At 49.3% G+C, this 25,482-nt stretch overlaps 2 protein-coding genes across 2 annotated transcripts in view; one reads left to right on the top strand and one right to left on the bottom strand.

Moving 5' to 3' along the window:
- Positions 1–301: 301 nt before the first annotated feature.
- On the bottom strand, positions 302–24,825 carry RBFA (ribosome binding factor A). Its single transcript, XM_030868258.3, has 7 exons — positions 24,482–24,825; positions 21,711–21,753; positions 20,270–20,446; positions 19,598–19,710; positions 16,361–16,445; positions 11,991–12,061; positions 302–10,920 (listed from the first exon to the last, which is right to left on the bottom strand). The coding sequence occupies exons 1-7, from the start codon at positions 24,796–24,798 to the stop codon at positions 10,545–10,547; spliced, it is 1,182 nt and encodes a 393-aa protein (XP_030724118.1). The 5' UTR covers positions 24,799–24,825; the 3' UTR covers positions 302–10,544.
- The window catches only part of TXNL4A (thioredoxin like 4A), a 33,898-nt gene continuing 33,205 nt past the window's right edge, over positions 24,790–25,482 (top strand). Inside the window, exon 1 of the mRNA XM_070047083.1 lies at positions 24,790–24,809. The gene's annotated coding sequence lies outside the window, so the exon portion shown is untranslated. The remainder of the gene's footprint in view (positions 24,810–25,482) is intronic.

Below are 25,482 nucleotides of genomic sequence, written 5' to 3'. Positions count from 1 at the left end.
CCCAAGGGCCTTCCTCTACTTAAACTACTTAGTGTGGATACTTAAATGCTTAACTGCATAAATATTAATGTTTTGACCCAGTGTGCTGCTGCCTCAAACCTTAAGGATTTCAGATAAGGGATCACAGGCCTATGGGTACTTTTCAGAGGTGTTACTAGTATAAATAAGATAAAATTTTGTCTTTCTTGAATCTTTGTATGTCAGCTATTTGCACACATTTTCCCAAACTTTTTATTGTGGTAAAATATACGAAACCAAATATACCATCCTAACTATGTTTAAGTGTACAGTTCAGTGGTATGAAATATTCATATTGTGGTGCAACCATCACCGCCATCCATCTCCGTAACTCTTTTCATCTTGTAAAGCTGAAATTCTGTAAGAATTAAAAACTAACTGCCTATCCCCTCTCCCCTCAGCTCCTGGCAACCACTACTCTACTGACTGTCTCTATGATTTTTGAGCACTCTAAGTACTGCATATAAGTGGAATCATACAGTAATTTGGGTTTTCGTCACTGGCTTATTTCACTTAGCATAATGTCCTCAAGGCTCATCAATGTTGTAGCATATTGCAAAGTTTCCTTCCTTTTTAAGGCTGAATGATATTCCACTGTATGGACATACCACATTTTGTTTATCAATTCTTTGGGGTGTATACCCAAGAGCGGAATTGCTGTATCATTTGGCAGTTCCATTTTTAATTTTTTGAGGAACAGCCATACTGTTTTCCACAGTGGCTATACCATTTTACATTCCCAGCAACAGTGCACAAGGGTTCAAATTTCTCCACATTCCCGAGAACACTTGTAATTTTCTGTTATTTTTTAAAATAGTAGCCATCCTAATGGTTGTGAGTTGGTATCTTGTAGTTTTGATTTGCATTTCCCTAATGATTAGTGATATTGCGCATCTTTTCATATGGTTTTTGGTCACTTGTACATCTTCTCTGGAGAGATTTCTATTCAAGTCCTTTGTCTGTTTTTGAATTGTTTTGTTGTCCTTGTCATTGAGTTGTAGTCATTTTTAATATATTCTAGATATTAATTCCTTATCAGATATATGATTTGCAAATATTATCTCCCATTCTGTGGACTGCCTTTTTATTTTACTGATACTGGCTCTGCACAAAATTTTAAGATTTTCATGAAGTCCAATTTGTCTAATTTTTCTTTTTCTTTTTGGCCACACCATGCAGCATGCAGGATCCTAGTTCCCCGACCAGGGACTGAACCCGCACCCCCTGCAGTGGAAGCGTGGAGTCTTTTTTTTTTTTTTTAAATCTATGAACCAATCAGGATTCATGAATTTCTTTTTATTATTATTATTTGGCTGCATTGCGTCTTCGTTGCTATGCACGGGCTTTCTCCAGTTGTGGCAAGCGGGGGCTACTCTTCATTGTGGTGTGCGGGCTTCTCATTGCGTTGGCTTCTCTTGTTGCAGAGCAGGGGCTCTAGGCGTGTGAGCTCAGTAGTTGTGGCTCGTGGGTTCAGTAGTTGTGGTGCACGGGCTTGGTTGCTCCGCGGCATGTGGGATCTTCCTGGACCAGAGCTCGAACCCGTGTCCCCTGCATTGGCAGGCAGATTCTTAACCACTGCGCCACCAGGGAAGCCTGAAAGCACGGAGTCTTAACCCCTGCCACTGGACCACCAGGGAAGTTCCTATTTTTTCTTTTGTTGCCTGTGCATTTTGTGACACGTCCAAGAAATCATTGCCAAATTCAATGTTCTGAAGCTTTAGTCCTATGTTTTCCTTTAAGAGTTTTATAGTGGGTTTTGTTTGTTTTGCTGCATTGCACGGCTTCTGGGATCTTAGTTCCCCAACCAGGGGTCGAACCTATGCCCTCGGCAGTGAAAGCATGGAGTCCTAACCACTAGACTGCCAGGTTACTCCCTATACTGTTAAGTCTTACATTTAGGTCTTTGATACATTTTAAGTCAATTTTTGTATTTGGTGTTAGGTAAAGGCCCAACTTCATACTTCTGCATGTGGATATCTAGTTTTCCCAGCATCATTTACTGAGACGACTCTCCTTTCCCCATTGAATGATCTTGGCACCTTTGTCAAAAATCATCTGGCCAGGGACTTTCCTGGTGGTCCGGTGGTTAAGAATCCGCCTTCCAATGCATGGGACATGGGTTCGATCCCTGATCAGGGAACTAAGATCCCACATGCCACAGGGCAACTAATCCCGTGCACCACAACTACTGAGCCCACGCACCACAACTAGAGAGAAGCCTGTGTGCCGCAACGAAGATCCTGTGTGCTGCAACTAAGACTCAATGCAGCCATAAATAAATAAAAAGTAAAATATTAAAAAACAAAAATCATCTGGCCATATACGTGAGGGTTCACTTCTGGGCTCTCTATTCTATTCCATTGGTCTATATGTCTGTCTTTAAGCCAGTAGCACCCTGTTTTGACTAGTTTTTGCAGTAAGTTTTGAAACTGGGAACCGAAAATCATCCAGTTTTGTTCTTTTTCAGGATTGTGTTGACTATCAGGATCCCTTGAGATTCCTTATGAAATTTAGTATAAGTTTTACAATTTCTGAGAAAAAATCATCAGGATTTTGATCGGGATTGCACTGAACCTGCAGAACACTTTTGAGTAATATTGGTGTTTTAATAGTAAGTCTTCCAATTAGTGAACACAGGAGGTTTCCACTTATTTCTCTTAATTTCTTTCAGAATGTCTTGTAGTTTTCATTGTACAGGTCTTTCTCCTTCTTGGTTATTTCCTAAGTATTCTATTCTTTTTGGTGCGATTGTAAATGTAATTATTATTGTAAATGTAATTATTATTGTAATATGGTGGGGGGGGGTGCTTGTTTGGCTGCACCACACAGCTTGTGGCATCTTCATTCCCCAACCAGGGATTGAACCCAGGCCCTGGCAGTGAAAGTGCTGAGTCCTAACCACGAGACTGCCAGGGAATTCGCTGTAATGTCTTCAGATCATTCATTCCTCATGTATAGAAATGCAACTGCTTTTTGTGTGTTAACTTCTAATCCTGCTACTTTGTAGAATTCATTTATCAGATCTAACAGCTTTTTGCATGTGGTATCTTTATGATATTCTACACATAAGACCATTCATCTGCAAACAGATGAGTTTACTTTTTCCTTTCTAATTTGAGGCCTTTTCTTTTTCTTACCTACTTGCTCTGGCTGGAACGTTCAGTACTATGTTGAACAGAAATGGTGAAAGCAGGCACACATCTTTTGTCTTGTTCCTGACCTTAGAGGAAAAGTTTTCAGTCTTTCACCATTATTATGTTTGCTGTGGGTTTCTCATATACAGATATTATAAATATTAAGGTCTCCTCCTATTCCTATTTTGTTGAGTGTTTTTTCATGAAAGGCTGTTGAATTTCGTCTCATTTTTTTCTGCATGATTTGAGATGACCATGTGTTTCTTCCTATCATTTTGTTGATGTGGCATGTAACACTGACTTTCCTGTGTTGAACTTTGCATTCCAGGAATATATCCCACTTGGTAATGGTGTATAATCCTTTTTTATTTTTTTTTAAGGCTAGTTTTTTAAAGTTTTAAAATTTATTTACTTTTGGCTGCTGCATGTGGGCTTTCTCCTGTTGAGGCGAGTTGGGGCTACTCTTGGTTGCAGTGCACAGGCTTCTCATTGCAGTGTCTTCTCTTGTTGTGGAGCATGGGCTCTAGGCATATGGGCTTCAGCAGTTGTGGCACACGGGCTCAGTAGTTGTGGACAGTGGGCTCTAGAATGCAGGCTTAGTAGTTGTGGCACACAGGCTTAGTTGCTCTGTGGCATGTGGTAACTTCCCAGACCAGGGCACGAACCCATATCCCCTGCATTGGTAGGCAGATTCTTAACCACTGTGCCACCAGGGAAGCCCTAATCCTTTCAACATGCTGCTGAAACCTGTTTGCTAGTATTTTGTTGAGGATTTTTACATCAATGTCCAAAGGATATTGGTCTTTACTTTTCTTACTTTGTAGTGTCTTTGTCTGGCTTTGGTATTGGGGTTATACTGGCCTTCTAGAGTAAGGTGGGAAGCGTTCCTGCCTCTTCATTTTGGGGGAGGGAAAGTTAGGATACAGTGCTCTGTTATATGTACTACACTGCCAGCCTCTAAGAGTTACACAGATGGAATTCAGGCAAGATTTTGCAATGAATCTTTTGTCATTTCTCAATGGTTCTTTCTCCACTTTTCCTCTTCTGGTCACTAAAATACACTCTCACACAATCATTCTTGGCTTTGTGACCAAGATTAATATATCTCTGATGAAACCTGCTCTGAAGATCCAGTAGTTGAGCATGGGAGCCAGATGGGGCTTCTTGATCCCAACAGTGTGTGATGCAGCCATCCAGCCCACAAGCCAAGTTGCAAGTCGTGGGCCTGAGCAGGGACTGACATCAGGAATTCCACTTATCCAGATGGAAGGACCAGCCTACGCAACACAGATGCCACCATCATGCTGGTCACGGTATGAACACAGCTGGCTGCTCTTCTGCCATGGCTCAGCACCCGCCCACCAGCCCCCACCCCACATCGAATGTTTGCCAGCTTCAGGGGCATCTCTCCCCATTGCATTTCACTAATTTCTGCAGAACCTGCATCAAGCACGTTTCCAAAGCCAGTGCATGAGCCATCTGCATGCAGTGGAGGCACAGAGGGGAATTTTATGTTTGGGGCTGAGTGAAGCAGCTTTATTGGACATTTGAGAGTTCCTTCTATACACATTCTTCCCAGAACAGCTTACTTTAAAAAGCTGTACTTAGTAATGTCATGCTCCATGTTGAGAGGTGCTAGGCATAAGTGAATTTGAAAATATGTACAGAAAACAGTGTTGCAGGGACCTGCATTCTATAAAACTGGGAACCGTTGTCCAGAGCTAAATAAAATATATTGTAGGCTACATTTTTTTCCTTCAGTTACTGAAAACCTATTTTTTTTAAAACAAATGTAAATTAGATTGCTTCCACATTTACCAGGAACACTTGGATTCTGATCTCAGCAGTTGTATAGTGACTGCATGTCATCTTGGATTATGTGGCACAATGAGACGTCCCACATCCGTCTTCCATCAAAGATTCCTCAGAGCTGTGAAGGGAAGGGAGTTCTCTTAACACTGGTCTGATTACCTGTGTGCACTTCACGGAGGGTAAGGGGAGACGGTGAAAGGCTGAGTCAGAACTGCTTCCCACACAGCATGGCCAGCAAAGTGCCTCGTTAGAGCTTAAGTTTTCTCAGGGAAAGAAGCTGCTGCTTGGATGTTTCTAGAGGTGAGTCGTTGGGCACCCAAGCACCCACCCCCAGGGGAATGTGACAGTACCTTCCATCTGCCCTCTGCACCTGGGGGACAGAGAATTCACTCCTGACACCTCACATGGCCGAAATCTGGAAGATGGGCCAATCTGCATAGTTCCTGTTCTAGAAGGGAAAGAAGCATGATTCCCTCCACCCTGCCTCCAACCCTTGTCGCACCAAGATTCAGAGTTTCAGAAACCAAGGCCTGGTGGCAGGGAAGGCTACCAAGACGCTTGCACTAAGACACTGCACTAAGAGTGTGTGTGTTGGAGGGGGGGATTAAAAAGGGAAGGTGCCCCGATATCTAGGAAAGCTGGAATTCTGCTGCCATCCTACTAGACTTGGCCAGCTTGGTGCTGTTACCACTGCAAAGCAGGGGTTCCTCCCAATGCAAGCAGAAGACATGTTTCTTCAACATGAATGCTACTGCAGCGCCATGAATTTTCATGCAGAACTGAGACGTCATCTCTTCAGCCTCTGAGGGCATGAGTGTGAGGTCTGGTCTCGGCCTGGCAAGACAGGAGCGTCAGAAACGCCCAGGAGGCACCCAGAAAGACAAGGCAATGTATCCGAGCACGTGGAGCTTGAGGCCTGCAAACGAGCCAAGCTGGGGAGGGAGGTTTGGAAACAAAACAGAGAAGTCCCTAACGGGACCTGGTGGGTCTTCGTTGACCACTGGCCTTGGACTGTGTGATGCTCTGTTGCATCTTTTCATCTCCTCCATACTGTTTATCCTGGATGTCTGAGTCCCATCTCCTCCGAGGGGGCTCCTGAGACCCCATGACCGGCTTAACTGGGTGGACTGTGGCCGCAGCTTGGGAATCTCAACATAGGAGGTTATAAGGAATCCACACCTAAGAATCACACTAAGCTTCACTTTCCAGAATGAAAACAACTTGTCAACATTCAGCTTCCTGTTCGGGTGTTATTCAAGTCTAGTGCTGGACGGTATTCAAATTAATGCAGAAGAGCCACACAGGGGTACTCACGTTTCAAAGACAAAACCTGAGAGAGAAGGCTGTTTGTGCTTCTGCTTTCCCAACAGGGTTTATTTTGGGGTTGCAGAGATGTTTGCATAAATAAGGCTCTTCAGGTGTATCCTTGGTGCTCTGGGTTCTGATCAACAAATTTCACTTCTAACAGGCAGACTTTGATCTCCTCCTTTCATCTTCACGTCCCAAAGACATGAAAACCTGGCCACGTGTACCATTCGGTCACGTCTGTGGGCCCACCCTGCAGAGGCCCAGCCAGCTCCAGCCAGGGGCACCTACAGTCCTGCTCTGCCCGTCCTCACGAGGTAGACTGTGTGCATCTCCACCAAAGGACATGACGGAACCAACTGCCCCCCTCAGTCCCTTTACTTGTCACTGAAACCAAAGCCCTAGGAAGGCAGCACCGAGAACTGGGACTCGTGGAGCACATACCATGTGCCAGGCTCTGCTAAGTGCTGCCACACGTGCCACCCAGGCAGTCCTCCCAGTGACCTCTGAGGTAGATGCTACCAGTATCCCGACCACGGAGAAAACGGAGCAGAGGCCACTCCGCCACCAAGTGTCAGATCCAAGCACTGAACCCAGGGCAGCAGGTTTAAGAGTCACATGGCTGGAAAGCCCTTCTCTGCAGCACACTGCCTCTTCCGCCTGTCGGACCTGGATGACCCGGGGCTCCACCCTCCTTGTATGCAGAGAATCGTGTCTTGTCTTCTTTCTGCTTCTCCCACTCACCCTCAAACCCGGATTTTTTCCAGTGATCCTAATGCCCAATGTCTGTCTGGTTTCTTGGCTCCGCATCTGTTTCTTCTCTGCTTTTCTCAGGCACAGGGTGAGAAAGAGCCTCAAAGCCACTCCTGCGTTTGCTGCTTGTCTTCTCCTTCCTCTGAGCAGCAAGAACGTCTGCCTTCGACTCTGGGGCAAACCTGCACGGCAGTCCACTGCTGGCGGATCGGCACGTGCTTCACTCTTGCCTAGCAGGTCTCGAGGACCGTGGCTCTCCCCGAGAGGCTGACGCTCACATTTCAGGGCCTTGGGGACAGGGTTATGGGCATGTGGGCTCTTCACCATCGAAGTCCTGTTTAAACTCGGCTCCAGGGTCCGGAGCCAGAGTGACAGCCACCCCCGCCAAGCCGCAGCTTCCATCCACAGCCCCAGCAGCGCGCCCGCCTCAGCTCAGCCAGAACTCAGTGGGACCACCAGACCCTTTTCACCTAACCCACAATCCTGTAGCTTATTAACATTTTAAATCTCAAACACAGGAGTTTGTGTGTATTCCTGTCAAATTTCATCTGATAGATTTTGGTTCTTCATCTCGAACTGTCTTTAAAAGGCAAATTTGAGCTCTACTTTGTCACATGACGCATTATTCTTTCCAGTGTTCCATTCACACAGCTTTGATAACCTTCAATTAAGTGTTGAGCAAATTCTGAAACGCGACCTTCGGATACGGGCGTCCACACCTCTCAACAGGCTGGTGTCGAGCCCACAGGCAGGTAGGCGATGGGGCAGTTCACTTGCTCAGGCTTTCCCCATCTTTTACTCTAGAGCTTAGATACGACACAGTTTTGATGGTGATGACTTGAATATGCTTTTTAAAACATATGATGAAAACTACTTACTCTTTTTATTAAAAAAAAACAACAGAAAACTATACGTATCACAAATTCTTGAACAGAAGATGCCGTAAGAAAATTTTAGGTATTCTGAACTTTACCGATAGGACTTGGAAGGCCAAGACATCAGAGGAAAACTCAAGGCAGAAAAACCCTTTTGAAGAACATGAAGTTTTTCAAGACTGAAAGTAACTTTCGTGGGCAGTGCTCCCCTGGAAGACTGTCAATTTTTCTTTCCTATTGGCTGTTTTCACATGCTTAATATTCGGTCATCTTCAGCTTTGTTCTTTGGCTGCTCAGAGGGCCCTTTCTAAGATATCCATAGTCAGAGTCCCTTTGTTCTGTCTTCAGTAAGTTTAAGTTGTAGGACATCTGGTTGCTAATGAGCTCCACCTGCAGGTCACTGGTTTACTATGACAGGATGTAACCCGGGAACAGCCAGATGGAAGAGGTGCACAGGACGAGGGACGGGGAAAGGCACGGAGCTTCCCCCCATCTCTGAGCGGCCACTCCCAGCTCCACGTGTCCAGCAGCCTGGGAGCTCCTTCCATGTGCTCTGAGGAAGCAAAGTTCTATGCCCTTTGAATAAAACGAAAGGTGAGCTGGGTGCGTCCTGTATTCAGTTTTGTCTCTTTTCACATCAAATGAGCAGCGTGCTTGCAGCTATTACACGGCATCTGCACTTGTGGTGAGGTGCCTGGGGCAGGTGCAGGGCTGTCAGGGATCAGCCGTCCCAGCACCGGCATTCCAGGGCCTGTGGAGGACATCCAGGGTCATGTCCCAGGCTCCTTCCTTTTACACCGTCTGTCTGACTCCTGGCCCCTCTTGTACCCTTACAAACCACTGTAACTCCTTCCTGTAAGAGTATGGAGCAAAACCAAAAACTCCTGGTCTGAGCAAAAAACTCCTGTTCCTGCCACTTAACTTCATAGAGAACTTAGGCTGGGGCACAGGCAGGAAGAAGGGCAAGCGGCATCGTGCACCCGCCTCTCCTACGGTCCCGGCTTCTTGCACTCACAGGGCCGGTGCACTCATCGCCTGCCACCACGCTTGCCCCTTGCAATTTGGGATCTGGGCACTTTCTGCAGTGTAGGCCCAGACGCAGTCAGTGGAGAAGACTGCTCAGTGCTGTCGGGTATTAACCACGGTGTTTATTTTCTGTAATGTTCTGACATCCTGGGGGCCTGTGGGCTGGGGAGAGACCCCTCCGCAAGCTGGCTAGCTCCCCGTGAGCGCACCACTCACACGCAGACCAGCCAAGCCCGAGCCCTCCCCAGCCAGTGTCTCCTCTGCCCCAAGTCACCCCAGGGCCAGGGACTGGACAACTGGAAGCCACCCCTAGAGCCCGGAGCCTGCTGAAATGACCAAGCTGTCCGACCCCAGGCCTGCCCAGACGTGCTCACCCTACCTGGCCCACTCCGTCCTCCAGGAGCCTCGGGACGGGTTCAGCCACGCTTCCTCCTCACCCTCGGCCTGCTGACAGACCCTGGCGCTCCTCGTGGGCCCTGTGCAGCGTGATGCACCCCTCCTCTCGGGAGCTGTGAGTCAAGAACTCTTCTTTCAAGGTAGCAGTTTCCAACTCTGTCATCTTACCACACCTGATCAGGACACATCCCGTGCACATTTTAACACAGGTCAATCCTCCCTCTGGACATTTCTTCTCTGGTCGTAAGAGGCTGTGTAAGCAACCCACACTCCTAATGGAAACAGCCCCCACACAGGCTACGTGCACCCTTCCGGGGCAGGATCCCACAAGCACCACTCAAACAGCAACATGCCTGGAGCATCCACAGGGCGGCCCGTGATGCCGTCCCTTCAGAGGGGGCCAGTGTCCCGGCAGAGACGGAGCTTCCCGGTGCCATATCCCTGCTGGGGCATCACACCTGGTCCCAGATGCCGACACGGAAAGTGGCATTTGGGGCTTGCCACTGCTGCAGAGGCAAGGCAACGCTTTCCTTCCTGAAACAGTTTACAAGCAGGGAAATTACACTCCCTGAAAAGCCACGTTACAGGTTTCCTTGCTTTAGCTTAATAGTGTACCTTTCTCCAATCATCTGAACTTTATCATTTTCAGTGTTTCAAGGTCAATGATAGTTGGGAAATGGAGATGCCCCAAGCCCAGGACAACGTTTCTGTGTCAGAATTAAATGATTATTTATTTCCTAAAGAGGCTCATCTAACACGTGCTTTCTCTAGGAAACACATCACGGCCTCTTGCACTTAGGCACCATGAGTGAAATCTCTGTCAGAAGGCACTAACGTGGTGCTAACCCGATCAGAGAGGGTGGCTGTTCACAGCCCAAGATGAACAAAGCAGACAGAGCAGTGCCTGGTGTGACCACAGGCCACATGTGCATCCCACTGGTCTGTGCGTGTCCAAGAACGACCATGAAAGTGCCACAAGTATGGATCTGGGGGCCGTGGACAAACTCTAGTGAGCAAGCGAACATGCAAGCCTGGAACCCCAAATATGGACGGCAGACCGCACGCCATTGACCTAAGAGATTTCACACCCTCTCCACAGCCTCACCCCATCTCTCACTGTAGCACAGCAATAGGTCTGAAGGGCTCAGAGGTGACACCCGCACAGCTCAGCCTGCACCTGCACGAGGGCATCCCGGGGGCACCAGCAGCACGGGTCTCTGTGTGCTCACGGGAGCGGGTCAGGACCCGCGATCCTTTCTCTCTGCCTCTGGTTCCCCTCTGCCCCTGGAGCCCCCTTGCGTCCTGGGGTGTGCTCCTCAGGAAGGGCCCCGCCGTCCAGGGGCCCGTCACTCCCCGTCTCCCACAGGCAGTCCTTGGGCGGGAGGTCGTCGTCCACGCAGGGCCCGGCCTTCCTCTTCCTCATCAGCTCAGCCGTGGGCTCCAGCCACGCTGGGCCCGTGCTCCCACACCCCTTCTCTCTCCTCCTCTTGTACTCCAGGATCTGCTTGTTGAGAGCCTCGTGGTCGATCCCACACAGACTTGACGGTGCGGCAGGGCCCAGGGTACCACGTGGCGATGTAGTGTCCAGGGCCTCGGGGGCGCTGGAGGGGAGAAGAAATCCACACCATGCACAATACGTCCTAGAGCCATTTGCTTATGCACTGTCCTAGCACCTCTCTAAGGGAAACTGTGGAAACTGGACAGAAGGGGAGTTTGGTCTGGCGTTCTCCATCCAGAACCTCTCGGCCAGCACTCTTGGAGCCCGTGTGTGGCTCAGGCCAGCACACTTCTGGTGCAGCCACTGTGTACTGACATTAAATGTGCTTTCATTTCCCCACTTAAACGCGGCTAGTACACTAGGCTAGTTAAACAGAGTTACTGGGGGGACGGGGGGGTTCTTTAGATCTGTCGCTCAGGTTACTTGATGAACCAAAAGAGAAGCATCTATTCTGAGAGCAAAACCAGAGCAATCTTTTCAAAACCCAAATCTGGCCACATCCTGCCTCTAACCCCAACTCTCTGATCTGGAAGGGCTCCCCACCCGCCTCTCCCCACGTCCACTCATTGCTGATCTGGAACCCGGAGACTCACTGCCGCCTGGGGCCTCTGCTCTAGCTCAGGGGTCTGAGTGCTGCAGCCCATCCCTTGGCAGGCTGGCTGGGGGTCCCCACCCCGAGGCCCTGACGGTACCCATATGATGCTGACACAGTTGATCTATGGAACTCAGGCCAGACACGTGGTGCAGCTGCTTCCTCACCTGGAATGGGGCTCCCCCCACCTCCGAATCCTCACGTCACCTTCTCAGAGGCCTAACCTGACATTTACTGTTCACAGATGTTCCCTAAGTATGAGAACAGGGCCTGCCAGGCAGCAGTGTGCCAAGGGAGTGGAGAGGATGAACCGCTACTGCCAGCACTCAGAGTCCAGGCCCCAGCACTTCTGTGTGGACCCCCAAGGCCCTCCTGACAGCCTCGCCCAGCTGCTGGGTAGCTCACCAGTTGCACGCCGACACCGGGCTGGGCCCCAGGGCAAGAGCCAAGCGCACAAAGCAGGACCTGCTGCCCCTTAACACCTGGCTGGGGATAGGCAGGACTGTGCAGCTTTTGTGGAGACCAGCAAGTCCACACCTGGGTGTCTGCCCGAATCAAAAACATATGCCCACACATATCACCTGAAATCATTTTGCTCAAAGTCTTTTTCATCCGGGGGTCCAAAATCAGCGATTGCCAGTAACCGATCAACCTGAAAAGGAACAGACAGAGGGTGTTTCTCGACGCACTGCCTGCGTCGGAGCCGGGCGCCGGCTGAGTGCGAGCATCTGCTGCCCGGTGCCAGCCCCACCACGGCCTCAAGCCCGCCCACCACCCTTCCTCCCTGTGCCGCTGCCCACACCCGCTGCCTCAAGCCCGCCCGCCGCCCTTCCTCCCTGTGCCGCTGCCCACACCCGCTACCTCAAGCACACTTTCTCTGATAATGAACTGAGGCTTCTTGAAAACTACACTTAAAACTTGTAAATGTCAGTCAAATTTACAAAGAAACCAGTTAAATATTAGTTGAATTACTAACGCTTACTGGTTTCTAACGAAGTTTCATAAAATGCTTCAATTTTGCCGCAGAATTTGCGGGGAAACCCCCCAGTGCGGTAACGTGAGTGTCCCAAGTCTAGCGTGTGGCTCCGGTCCTGCAGGGGCTGAGGGTCCTACGCTGGGGACAGACCCTGCTCCTCAGCAGGGCCCGTGAAGGGCCTCTCCAGCTTCACGCGTCTCTTCTGACTGCCGCCAGGTCGTCCTACTGGGGCCGTGCACTGAGACCCGACCTCCTGCTTCAGTGCAAGCCCCGGCGAGCCTGGTCCACAACTGGGCCCTGTCAGATGCAGGAACTAAAGCATCATCACCAACCGGTGACACACCAATCAAACCACAAAGGTGAAAAGAAGAACTGGAGACAAATCAGTCCACAGAAAATACCAGGAACAGGACTGACGATGCTACAAAACAAGGACAAAGCGGCCTCCTCCAAAGTTAAAAGTGGGAGAAAATATTCACAATGAAGATTTCTGCCAACTGACTTGTACCAGATATACAATGAACCTACACAACTCAATAATAAGCAAACCTTATTAAAAATGGGCAAGAGACTTTAACTGATCCACAAAAGGAGGAATGACCAGCAGGCACATGAAAAGACGCTCAATATAATTAGTCACCAAGAAAATGTAAGTTTAGGGGGCTTCCCTGGTGGCACAGTGGTTAAGAATCTGCCTTCCAATGCAGGGGCTGCGGGTTCCATCCCTGGTCGGGGAACTAAGATCCCACATGCCACGGGGCAACTAAACCCGCACGCTGCAACTAGAGAGAAGCCTGCAACGAAGAGCCGGCACGCTGCAACAGAGACCCAGCGCAGCTAAAATTAAAAAAAGAAAAAAAGAAAAAAAGAAAATGCAAGCTTAAGCCATCAGGATGGCAACGCCAGGGGCTGGCGAGGGCGTGGAGGCCCAGGGACCCTGACGCTGTGGTGGGAGTGCCTACAGCACGGCCGTGGTTAAAGCAGCCTGGCAGCTTTCTGACAGTTAAACATACGCCTGCTGCTCCTAGGAACTGACCTAAATGAAACAAAACATACATCCACAAACATCTGTACGCAAACGTTCACAGTGCTTCACTCTTTATAGCCAAGGAGTGGGAAAAAAGACAAATGTCTATGAAAAAGTGAATGGGTTAGTAAACTGCAGTACAGCTGTACAATGGATGCCGCTTACCAATAAAAACGGAACCACTTACACGTGAAACAACGTGGATGAATCTCAAAAACACTGTGCCGAGCAAAGCCAGAGGCAAAAGACAACATCCCGATTCTATTCATGTGAAATTACAGAAATCTCAGCAGGCAAAACTAACCTACAGTGACGGAAACCAGACGGGTGGTAGGGGAGAGCTGACCGGGGTGAGCAGGGGTGGCGATGACACAAAGGTATGCGTTTGTCAAAGGAGGCGCAACTCAACATAAATTAAGCCTTGGTAAAGCTTATTTTATTAACAAAGAATTAAATCCAAACACAACCTCAAACTCTAACACTTTAAACACAGGCCGCCGGGCTAACTTCTTGTGGAAGGGGAGCTCTGAGCTCAGATGGTGCGGGCCAGACCATGCGCAGTGGGGCAGTGGGTGCCCCTGCACGGTGGTCACCGGCTGCCCGACACCTGCTCTCGGAAGCCTGACCGTCAGTGGGGAGACGAGTGTGCATGTACCACAACACTGGCGTCAGAGTTTATGTATTTCCCTTAAAAATTCAGATAAAAAAGTTGTTTCCTCTATAGTTACAGTAAAAATCAACATTTTAAAAACCTCTGGACTGAAGTGCAACATCTATGGGAAAGGTACACAAACCATGAAGCGTAGCTCAGTGACATCCCACAAATTGAACACACGTGTGGGCACGGCCGCGACACTTAGAAGGTGAAGCCCAGAGGCCTCCTCAGGCCCCTCCTGCTCACTCCCCTCCCCGTGACAGCCATTACTTTTACTTCCAACACCAAGGATTAGCCAGGCTCTTCCTGAACGTTTTATGAACAGAAGCTCTCAGCGCGTGGCCTTTCCTTGGCTCCACGGCCGGAGGGAGGTGGGTCAGGGGACTGTTCCAGAGCACGTCCGTCCATTCTGCTAACTGCACTCGCCAGAGACCCTGTGCCAACGTTCCCGGCCGAGTCCGTGGGTACTGCGGGGGGTGGGGGTGGGGGGCCTCGAGGGTCACAGACTCAGCTTCCCTGGGGACGGCCAGTCTCTAGCGCGGCACTGTGAGCCGCCCTTCCGCCAGGCCCCACCCCTCGGCGCTCACACCCTCACTCCTGTAAGGAAAGCCCTCACAGAGGGGTGCGCGCTAGAATCCGGTTTTCGTTCGCGCTCTCCTGACGAGCGCCTCCGCGTGTGTTTACTGCCAGTACCATCATATTGCTGAATTACTCAGGGTGCAGTTTGGACAGAGCTCATTACTAGTTCTCTTTCAAATGTCCAGACTGGTGACCTGAAGATTATCCTGAGGATGCAAGGTAAGCTGCTGAAACTGGTAACATGTTAGCAGTTGCAACTACCTGTGATTTTTGGTGCAACCAACATAAGACAGAAATAAACGGACTGATAGAAGACTCGAAGTTTCGTCCAGGACTCCCAATTTCAAATGTCTGTCTCTAGCCAAGTGCTTTATCAACAGCTGACTTTAAATCTATTAAAAACATACACAGTGTTTGAAAAACACTGCCCTGACTTACGCCAGGGGAAGCAATGACCACGTCCTCAAATGATCACCTACCCAAATCCGAAACCCCTCTGGTCCAGCCTTCACTTCTAACTACAGTGAGGCGGAAACTGCAGGACTCTGAGGCGCCAGCCGAGGCCTGACCGACCCTTGGCCCCCAGGTCAACAGCTGAGTTCTGGGCACATGCAGGACCCACCATCACCGTGTGGCACGTGTCCGACCCTTGGCCACTTCCCCGGAGCACACGGGGCAGGACAGACACTAGAGGTCTCCAATGCAAACACCCATCAGCACGGCCCTCCCAGAAACGCTTAAACTCGCATGCACCTCCCTCCCTCCAGTGACTCTTTCTGGAAAGGAACCCACACAGCCAGGTAGGACCTTGCAGCTCTGAATTCTTCCTCCACAGAGAGAGGGACGAGCCAGCTGAGGGCTCATTCTCTGAGACAGGTGGGTCCTCCCACCAGCCCCACCCGACGTGCCCGGGGATTCCTGCTGAGTATCCGCACAGCACACCCATGACCTAAACTCCACTTGAGCTGGAAGCGGCACTGCAACTTCACTCCTGTTCCCCTTTCTAGCTAGGAAATCACACATCTATCAAAGTTATCCACATAATGTTTTCAGTATCGCTTGTATCATGAATAACAAAGGACGACAATATACAATTAGACTTTTTCTCCCCCTCTGTGAATCTGAATACTACCTAGTCCTACAGTGAGTAACAGCAACCTAATCATAATCCCGTAAATGCTACTGTTTCTTCGGTAAACTTTTTAAAGGTATAACATACCTTAATAACCACGAAGCAACCACCACCCAGATTAAAACGTATGTATGTTTTAACAGGTTTTTAACCTTTATAATTAACCTATACTTAAAACAAGGAAAATAAGTATGAAACAATTACAGTTACAGGACAGAACGTAAGTGTGTCAGCCTTAACAGTGTAAAGTAACCAGAGACAGACTGAAATCTAGGGAAGTGAGAGAAGGAGGTAAGCACAGGAGGGCAGCTCTGACTGCTTCAAGTTTGTAAACAGAGAGAGGGATCTGCTTTACTAGTTAGGGCTATACTGACAAGCATTCAAACATTAAAGCCATACAAAATGGTTACCTCTGGGGAACAGGGCTGAGAACAAGGCACAGGTGCCTTACTTTTCATCTGTACTCTTCTATTACCTTTTAAAAACTGCATACGTTATCTTTTGAATATTTAAAAATTAAATTTAAAATCTTACCCATATAAAAGTTTACATCATAAACAGGTAATTATGTAAAAGCCTTACCTCCACTGCAGCTGCATTTTTTTTGTCCTGAACAAACACTATTGGCGGCATGTTCCTCAGGGTCTGCTGGGACATCAAAAGGTGCCTGGAGAGAAAAAGAGATTTGTGCAGTCACAGGTGACACTTGGTGGAGGGGTGACAGTGCCAGAAACAGAAAATGTCATCTCACAAAGAGGTGAGGCATGATTTTTTTAAATTAATTAATTAATACATTTATTTTATTTATTTGGCTGCATTGGGTCTTCATTGCTGGGCGTGGGCTTTCTCTAGTTGCAGCAAGCGGGGGCTACTCTTCGTTGCGGTGCACGGGCTTCTCACTGCGGTGGCTTCTCTTGTTGCGGAGCATGGGCTCTAGGCACGCGGGCTTCAGTAGTTGTGGCACACAGGCTCAAGAGTTGTGGCTCGTGAGCTCTAGAGGGCAGGCTCAGTAGTTGTGGCACACAGGCTTAGTTGCTCTGCGGCATGTGGGATCTTCCCGGACCACGGCTCGAACCTGTGTCCCCTGCATTGGCAGGCGGATTCTCAACCACTGGGCCACCAGGGAAGCCCTGAGGCATGAGTTTTGCTTATCACATTCTTCAAAGATGAAAAGTCTTCCTTAGCCAACTGCCACATTTCAACAGGGATACAAAATGCATGATCACAATTGTTTTTAATTCTCTAAATGCAGCTTCTGAGATCCTTATAAATAGTCTGACGTGAACTTGGGACATTCCTGGGCATCACTCTGGCCTTGGGCTCTGTGGTTTGGGCACCAACAACCTGCCAGCATTTCGTCCCTCCATCCGACCAACACTCATCGGCAACAGCGCCACAGAAGTGTGGCTGCCGGCTGTGCTTCCCAGACGTCAGACACAGAAACGATCTTCATATTACCCAGTCATGCAATACATGCGGATCCAGGGGCAACAAGCATCCAGTGAAAACACTGCTGTGACACACAGCACATCTGCTCAGCGACGCAGTTATGGGAAAACCTTTACACTAAACCTTGGTGATCAAGAGAATTGGGAAAAGGGACATTCTGTTCAACTGAATTTTCTGCTACCTAAAAACTAATCAGAAAACAGCAGGAACTCCAGTCCCGAGGGCTGCTCTGCCAGGTCTCTCTGCGTCTTTAAGACTGAGGAGAAAACTGAGTAGCTTCTTTACTCTCACCCAGCTCAGCGGTTCTCAAAATCCTTGGTCTCAGGACCCCCTTTATACTCTTAAAAATTATTGAGGACGCCAAAGACCTTTTGTTTATGTGGGTTACATCTACCAATATATACCAGACTAGAAATTAAAGCTGAAAATATGTATTTATTAATTCATTTAAAGTAACTTTTTTTTTTTTTTTTTTGCAGTACGTGGGCCTCTCACTGCAGTGGCCTCTCCCGTTGCGGAGCACAGGCTCCAGACTCGCAGGCCCAGCGGCCATGGCTCACGGGCTCCGTGGCATGTGGGATCTTCCTGGACCGGGGCACAAACCCGTGTCCCCTGCATCAGCAGGCGGACTCTCAACCACTGCACCACCAGGGAAGCCCACTACTATATTTTAAAAGAAATTAATGAGAAGAGTGGCATTGCTTATGTAGTTGCAAATCCCTTTAATACCCAGCATAATGGAACAGCTGGATTCTCATCTGTTATCTGTATTCAATCTGTTGTTATTTTGTTTAAAATAGAAGAAAATCTGGCCTCACACAGATCTGTAACTGAAAAGTAAAGAGTATATGAACAGCCTTTCAGAAAAGTGTAGATCTTCTCTGATGCTACACAAGAACTCAACAAAGAGTAGTTTATTAAAGATTGCAATGTGGAATCTGAAACCAGATCCATGAACAGCGTTCTCTGAACATGAAAATCCACCGGCCCTCTTGCCCTTTGAATCGATCTCTCCCTGTGTGTGATTTTGTAACCTCATGCCTTGGTCTTTTAGAAAATACTGGTTCAGCAGGTCACACAGATTTTCAGAATGATGATGTATTTTACAATACGTCACCTCCAATCTCATCAAAAGGGTCTTATGTACCATGAGGCTGTCAAACTCAGAGTGGTGGATACAAGTTTTCTAAAATTCTGATTTTCACTGAAAGCTTAAATTTTACCACTGGCAACAAATATGGTCAGCTGTGCCCCTGAAGTGACAGGTTCACTTTGCTCACTTTGGAGAAAATGTCTGTCCTATACCCACATCTGAATAACCATACTTATGAATGGATAAAGAAGATGTGGCACATATATGCAATGGAATATTACTCAGCCATAAAAAGAAACGAATTGAGCTATTTGTAATGAGGTGGATAGACCTAGAGTTTGTCAGAGTGAAGTAAGTCAGCAAGAGAAAGACAAATACCGTATGCTAACACATATATATGGAATTTAAGAAAAAAAATGTCATGAAGAACCTAGGGGTAAGACAGGAATAAAGACACAGACCTACTAGAGAACGGACTTGAGGATATGGGGAGGGGGAAGGGTGAGCTGTGACAGGGCGAGAGAGAGGCATGGACATATATACACTACCAAACGTAAGGTAGATAGCTAGTGGGAAGCAGCCGCATAGCACAGGGAGATCAGCTCGGTGCTTTGTGACCGCCTGGAGGGGTGGGATAGGGAGGGTGGGAGGGAGGGAGACGCAAGCGGGAAGAGATATGGGAACATGTGTATATGTATGGCTGATTCGTTTTGTTACGGAGCAGAAACTAACACACCACTGTAAAGCAATTATACTCCAATAAAGATGTTAAAAATGAATAACCACAGTTGGTTCACTTGTTCTTTGAAGTGAAGCGTCTATTTTGGGCCACAATCGGCAACTGCAGTGTTCCGAGACACCCCCAGAGCTTCTTGCACACTTCCCACCACAGATACTAAAGAGATGTGCCAAAGGGTCGAGATACGCGTCACGGGTGCTCTTAAATAAAGCTGGCAGCGCACCACCACAAGCATGTGCGGAAGCTACAGTGACCACCAGCACATCTGGGCCAGCAGTTTTACCCCCACAGCTTCAGTACAACATGTCAACACGGTGGGAACGGAAAACCACACCTCATTGTGAAGAAGCTCTCACCTCATCAACCTCTTCCTAGAAAGGACCCGGGATCACACTTCAAGAACAGCTAACCTAGGTTATGGCTTATATGAAGGCGTAAGTTCTGCTCTGAAATTCAAGAAAATGCTTCCCAAATTTTCCTTAAAAGCAAAAATAGTGGACAAAACCAGCTGGAAGGCAGGGTCAAGGAGAGGCCTCACCTCATGTGCGCAGCGCTCCTCTGCAGGACGGCCCCCACGTTTGCGTTCTGAGCCTCAGAGACAGTCGTCCTCCAGTACACGCGGCAGGTGGAGAAGTCTGAAGTCAGAGAGACCTGAGCCCAGCCCCAATTACTCTCAGCTCACCTGGGCTCCTGGAGACAGAGCGCGTCACGAGAGGCGCACTAACTCACGGGCAGTCCTGGCTTCAGGCTCCCACTGCCAGGGCCAGCGCCCCAAGCACACCGCTGGGGACGGGGGAAACGTCCCCTTCCCCGGGGGGAGCCCAGGCTCACCCCACGCACAGCAACGCCTCAGCTGCTGGTACTGCCCCTCCTCCTTTCCCTCTGGCTGCACACACTCTGCTCTGGGGGCACAGACGGCAGAAGCTGCCTCCCGTGTCTTTACACCAAGATGAAGGCAGATCACCCACCGCTCACCTGACCCCCAGACCTTCAGACGCCCCACTTCATCACTTACTGGGCTCTGAGCACCCTCGGTGCTGTCTGGCCAAACACCAGCCGTGCACAGTGAGACACCTGCTTTTGCACCCCACAAGCACCTTCCTCTCCTTAATACCCAGACGGCCACGCTGAGCATCCCTTCCGCCTTTTCTAACTGTCAGGCGACGACAGAGGCGCGAGGCCCGCAGTCCCTCCCTGGCCCCAGGCCTACCTTGGAGAGCTCCACATTCAAGTCGCAGAGCTCCTGGCTCACTTCCGGGGTGCACAGCAACTCAGTCAGCGCTTTGTAGAGGAGGCCGTTCAGGGCCCTCAGGCGCACGTGGTCTTCCCTCCTGGCTCTCTTGGAGGTGCTCTTTGTCAGGGATGCCAACTGAGACGGCTTGTGAGTCTCCGTTAAGAAGAAAGGCAGACACACAGGCAACATTACAACTGTACATAAACTTGTACTAACTGACGATAAAGGTCATTCTCGGCCATCTTAGTTTTCATGAAGATACAGTTTTTTACAGACCAGGACCCTTCTAGATTTCACCTACCATTCCTTAAAGATCAAGAGTACTGCCAAGCATATATTTTTTCCCAAAAAAAATTTTATTGAAATATAATCCACATAGCATAAAATTCTCCCTCTTAAAAAAGTACAATTCGAGGGGCTTCCCTGGTGGCGCAGTGGTTGAGAGTGCGCCTGCCGATGCAGGGGACACGGGTTCGTGCCCCGGTCCGGGAAGATCCCACGTGCCACGGAGCGGTTGGGCCCGTGAGCCATGGCCGCGGAGCCTGCGCGTCCGGAGCCTGTGCTCCGCAACGGGAGAGGCCACAACAGTGAGAGGCCCGCGTACCACAAAAAAAAAAAAGTACAATTCGGTGGTTTCTAGTATATACAGTGTATTTTTTTCTATCAAGAACCATTCATTACATAAACTCTCACAGTACAAGTATATTTCAGAGATATTGCAGGTTCATTCCAGACCATCGCAATAAAGCAAATATCACAATAAAGTGAGTCACATGCATTTTTTGGTTTCTCAGTGCATATAAAAGTTATGTTTACACTATACTGTAGTCTATTAAAGTGTGCAATAACAATGTCTAAAAACAATATACATACCTTAATTAAAAATATTGCTAAAAAATGCTAACATCTCCTGCTAACGCAGGGTTGTCATAAACCTTGTTTGTAAAAAACACGGTATCCGGGAAATGCAATAAAACAAGGTATGCCTGTGTATCTACACATATCTGTGTTATACATATATATACACACACACACACACACACACACACAATGGACATTACCATATTAGAATTTGATAACAGATACGACATCCCGTAAATTTTGTTTTCTTTTTTCTCCGGCCGCACTGTGCGGCATGTGGGATCTTAGCTCCCCAACCAGGGATCGAACCCACGCCCCCTGCAGCGGAGGGTTAACCACTGGAAGTGCACAGTCTTAACCACTGGACTGCCAGGAAGTCCCCTAGTGTAATTTTTTTTTAAAGGTAAAAATTCTGTGGTTCCAGTGTATCTAGTCCCGCCTCTACAGACCGTGTCCCCTCCAATATTGAAATGGAAGGGCTGGAGAGCTGCCGCCTTTTGGAGCCTCACACCCACCGAGATTCTCAAGCGGCTCATCGCTACTACTCTATACTTACCAAGTGAGAGCCCAAGGAAGGACCTTCATACCAAAACTTCTTCCTATGGGGAGAAAATAAGAACTATGCTGGATACTGACGGCAAATCAATAACAAACAGTTACAAAAGCTAACGTCGTAACTGTTTCTAAGGGGCTAGCCCTGGACATAGAAATTAGGTTACTAGGGGCCTAAAAGATTTAGATACCCAATGAACAGCAGCACGGGTTGTGGGGACAGACAGACAACAGTTTCAGTTCAAGCTCGTAACTTTTACCTAAAGTCTACCTCTAGTCCCAAAGGTAGAGAATGAGGACCTTAAAAACACACCTACCAAACTGCACATGAGCACTGTCCTCTACTGAACAAAGCTGTTTCCCAGGGGAGGGTTAACGACTGATACCGCCACACATCAACTGGGACTGAACAGCTAAGTAAACAGAAGGCAGATGGGGGATCCAGGCCCCTCGCTATTGCAAACAAGCAAGGGAAGGAAGTGAGAATGATTCGTGTGCTAGTGGATTAGGGCTGGAGATCAGTACAAACTTAAGTTTCACTTACTACAGCTACAGGTGGTGACACTCAGAAACGTTTGTAGATAAGCACAGACACAGGGATTAACATAAACACTATTTTTTTTTTGCTTTGCCAGCTGAAAGGGTCTAAAAGACAGACACCCCAGTAGCAATAAACATACTAAGCTCTCAGATCATGGTTTCTGACCCCTGTTTCCAATCAAGGAACCAGAGCTCCTTGGAGAAATGGCTGATTCTAGGGCCGAGGCATCCTGTGGTGCCAGAAAGTAAGGAAGTGCTAAAAAAAAAAAAAAAGTTTTCTAATTTAAAAACTACTTCAAAACCCCATAACAACGGGGTGTGTCAAAGGGATATAGGAGCCACCTGAAAGAGCTCGCAATGGTCAAAGCTGGAACAACTCGAGCAAAATTAAGTAGTACTGGATTATAACCCGTGAGTCCATCCTGCTGAGTTAATAAATGAAGAGACACATCTCCCCTGCAAAATCTTGAATAATTCATGAATTTCGAATAATTCCCCACTCCTTAGGTGTGAGCTGCATACGGTGACTTTCTCCCCAAAGAAGACAGTATGGAATTGGGGAGCTGGGCGGTAACTTTACAGTGCATAAACCTGACAGACACAGATGACCGGTCATCAAGACCAGCATCAACAGTGATACACCATGTTGAGAGCATGTGTGTGTCCACAGGATGTGATGAAATGGCGCTTCACACCTGTGGTCTTCCTCCCCCAAACCAAACCCCAGTATCCTCAAGAGAAAAACATCACGCCAATCCCAACAAAAGGGCATCCTACAAAATATCTAACCGGTACTCTTCAAGCTGTCGAGGTCATCAAAACAGGGACAGTTAGAAACTGCCACAGTCAAGAGGAGCCTAAAATGATGACGACTAAATGTAATGCGGTCCCTGGATGGGATACTGGAACAGAAAAAAGACGTTAGGGAAAGACTAAGGAAACGTGAATAAGACATGGCCTTTAGTTAATAATAATGTGTCAATGCTGGCTCATCAATTGTAACAAATGTGCCGCACTAACATAAGAGGCTAAGAAGGGAAACTGAGTGCGCTTACAGGGGGCTCTGCTCATCTTTGCCAATCTTTCTGTAAACCTTAAACTTTTAAAGAAGTGTATAAAAACATACATATATACATATCTACAATTAAATGAAGATGATATGAAGTCAACATATTTTATTATACTTATGTCTCGTCATAAAAAAACCTATCGTGACAAGCTTTCTTTATTCCTCAAATTAACCCCACAGAGAAAGCACTAATATGGAAAGGAAATTCTTCCTTCTCTCTTTACGTGATGCAACTACTCTCCCGAAAAACGCTTCTAGTAACAAGACTCATCATCCTTCAGTATCTGCGGGGAATTGGTTACAAGACCCCAAAGATACCAAATTGGAGGATGCTCAACGCGCTGTATTTGCATATAACCTCCGCACACCCTCCCGGATACATTAACTCATCTCTAGGTTACTTAATGCTATGTAAAGAGTTGCCAGCAAGGCAAGTTCAGGTTTTGTGTTTTAGAACTTCCTGGAGTTTTTTCGGAACATTTTCAATCCAAGGTTGGTTGAATCCGAGGATTGGGAACCTCGGACCCAGAGTGGACTGTAAATGTATACATCACTTTGCTTCATAAATTCATGACGCACTCTTAGCTTTTAGGAGACTTAGAACTTTACCGTCACAGCTGTGTGAAAGAACAGAAAAAAGGCTGGGTGGGAAAAACGTTAACTGTCAGAGGTGGGCTCCCTGGTGAGCTTTCAACAGCCATTAACCTAACAGGCAGCGGCTGCGCTTACTGACACGGCTGGGAGCTCTGGCGCCGGCCAATGCGTCGGCGGTGGAACCCCTGAGGACCCCCCGCCCGCGGAGCCTCCCGCTCCACGGAGCTCCCCGCCCGCGGACGCCCCGCCCCGCCGAGCCTCCTGCCGACGGAGCCCCCCGCCCCGCCGAGCTTCCCGCCCGCGGAGCCCCCACCCCGCCGAGCCTCCCGCCCGCCGAGCCCCCAGCCCCGCCGAGCCTCCCGCCCGCGGAGCCCCCCACCCCACCGAGCCACCGCCCCGCCGAGCCTCCCGCCCGCCGAGCCCCCCACCCCGCCGAGCCTCCCGCCAGCGGACCCCCCGCCCCGCCGAGCCTCCCGCCCGCGGACCCCCCGCCCCGCCAAGCCTCCCACCCGCGAAGCCCCCATCCCGGGCCACCGTCCCCGGAGCCCCCGCCCCCACTGGGGTAACAGTACTTAGTTTTCGAAGCAAATTTCTTGAGTAGGTTCTTGCCGCAGGAGACAGGCGAGCTGTGCAGGCCTCGAGCGCCGCCCAGAAGGAGCCCCACGTGGAGACCCCCGGCCCCGCCGAGAGCCGCCCACATCTCAGCCGAGCGACGGCCTACCGCGTGACGCGAGGCGGGCTGAGGTTGGCAGTGAGACGTGGGGCGGGGAAACGCGGGGCGGAAAGACGTGCAAACGGAACGACGTGAGGCGGCTCGGGGCGACGTGGGGCGAGGCGACGTGCGAAGTCGCCGGGAGACTGTGGGCGGGACGAGAGGACGAGGCGGCATCTGGAGGACAGGTAGGCGGGACGTGAAGCGGCGGGGCGGAGCGACGTGCGGCTAGGGCCAGGGACAGGCGTGACGACGCGTGAGGGAGGGGTGGCTAGACACGGCGTGGGTGGGGTAGTAGGCGGGGCCGGGTGACGTGAAGGACGGGACGCCTGTGGGCGGGGCCAGACGACACGTGGTGGAGAGCGGGGCCTGATGACGTAACTGAGGAGCGGGGACGGGACGTGGTGACGTTTGTGCGGGGGCAGGGCCAGCTGGCGCGTGGGCGGAACGAGTGGGCCACGCACTGGCCGTACTCCCACGGCGAGCTGGGTTCAGCCAGATGCCGCCGAGTGCAAGGGAGGTTGGGACTCTGTGGTGGGGAAGCGCACAAACCACCCGGATGCGGAGATTGCGGAGCGAGGAATACACTTTACGGAAACGCACGAAGCTAACAGAGTAGGGTGCATTTCAACTCCCTTGCCACAGAATATCGAATGAAGAGCAGGGAGGTAAGAGGTCTTAACTGGGTGGGCGTCCCGGAGCAGAGCTCCTTCTGCCTGCACCACTAGGAAGGACTGGAGTTTCTTCCTCTTTACGCTGCCAGTTCGTTTGCTCACTTCCTGTAATACCTCCTCACCAGTCTACGTGGAGAAAGACACAGCTTCCAAACTACTCCAGAAAGGAGGCATAGTCACCTCAGAC

Source organism: Globicephala melas, chromosome 13 (genome assembly GCF_963455315.2).
Source record: "Globicephala melas chromosome 13, mGloMel1.2, whole genome shotgun sequence".
Classification (NCBI taxonomy): domain Eukaryota; kingdom Metazoa; phylum Chordata; class Mammalia; order Artiodactyla; family Delphinidae; genus Globicephala; species Globicephala melas.
Note: the sequence above shows the minus strand (reverse complement) of the source record. Positions and strands in the feature narration are given on the sequence as shown.

Bases quoted from the DNA above. Each gene is read 5' to 3' on its own strand.
- RBFA (XM_030868258.3), bottom strand. From the start codon at position 24,798: ATGCCGCCTCGTCCTCTCGTCCCGCCCACAGTCTCCCGGCGACTTCGC. The intron at 20,447-21,710 runs GTAAGTATAGAG...TTCTTAACGGAG, and splicing joins CTTCCTTGGGCTCTCACTTG to ACTCACAAGCCGTCTCAGTT. The intron at 19,711-20,269 runs GTAGGCCTGGGG...GGCTGGGCTCAG, and splicing joins TGAATGTGGAGCTCTCCAAG to GTCTCTCTGACTTCAGACTT.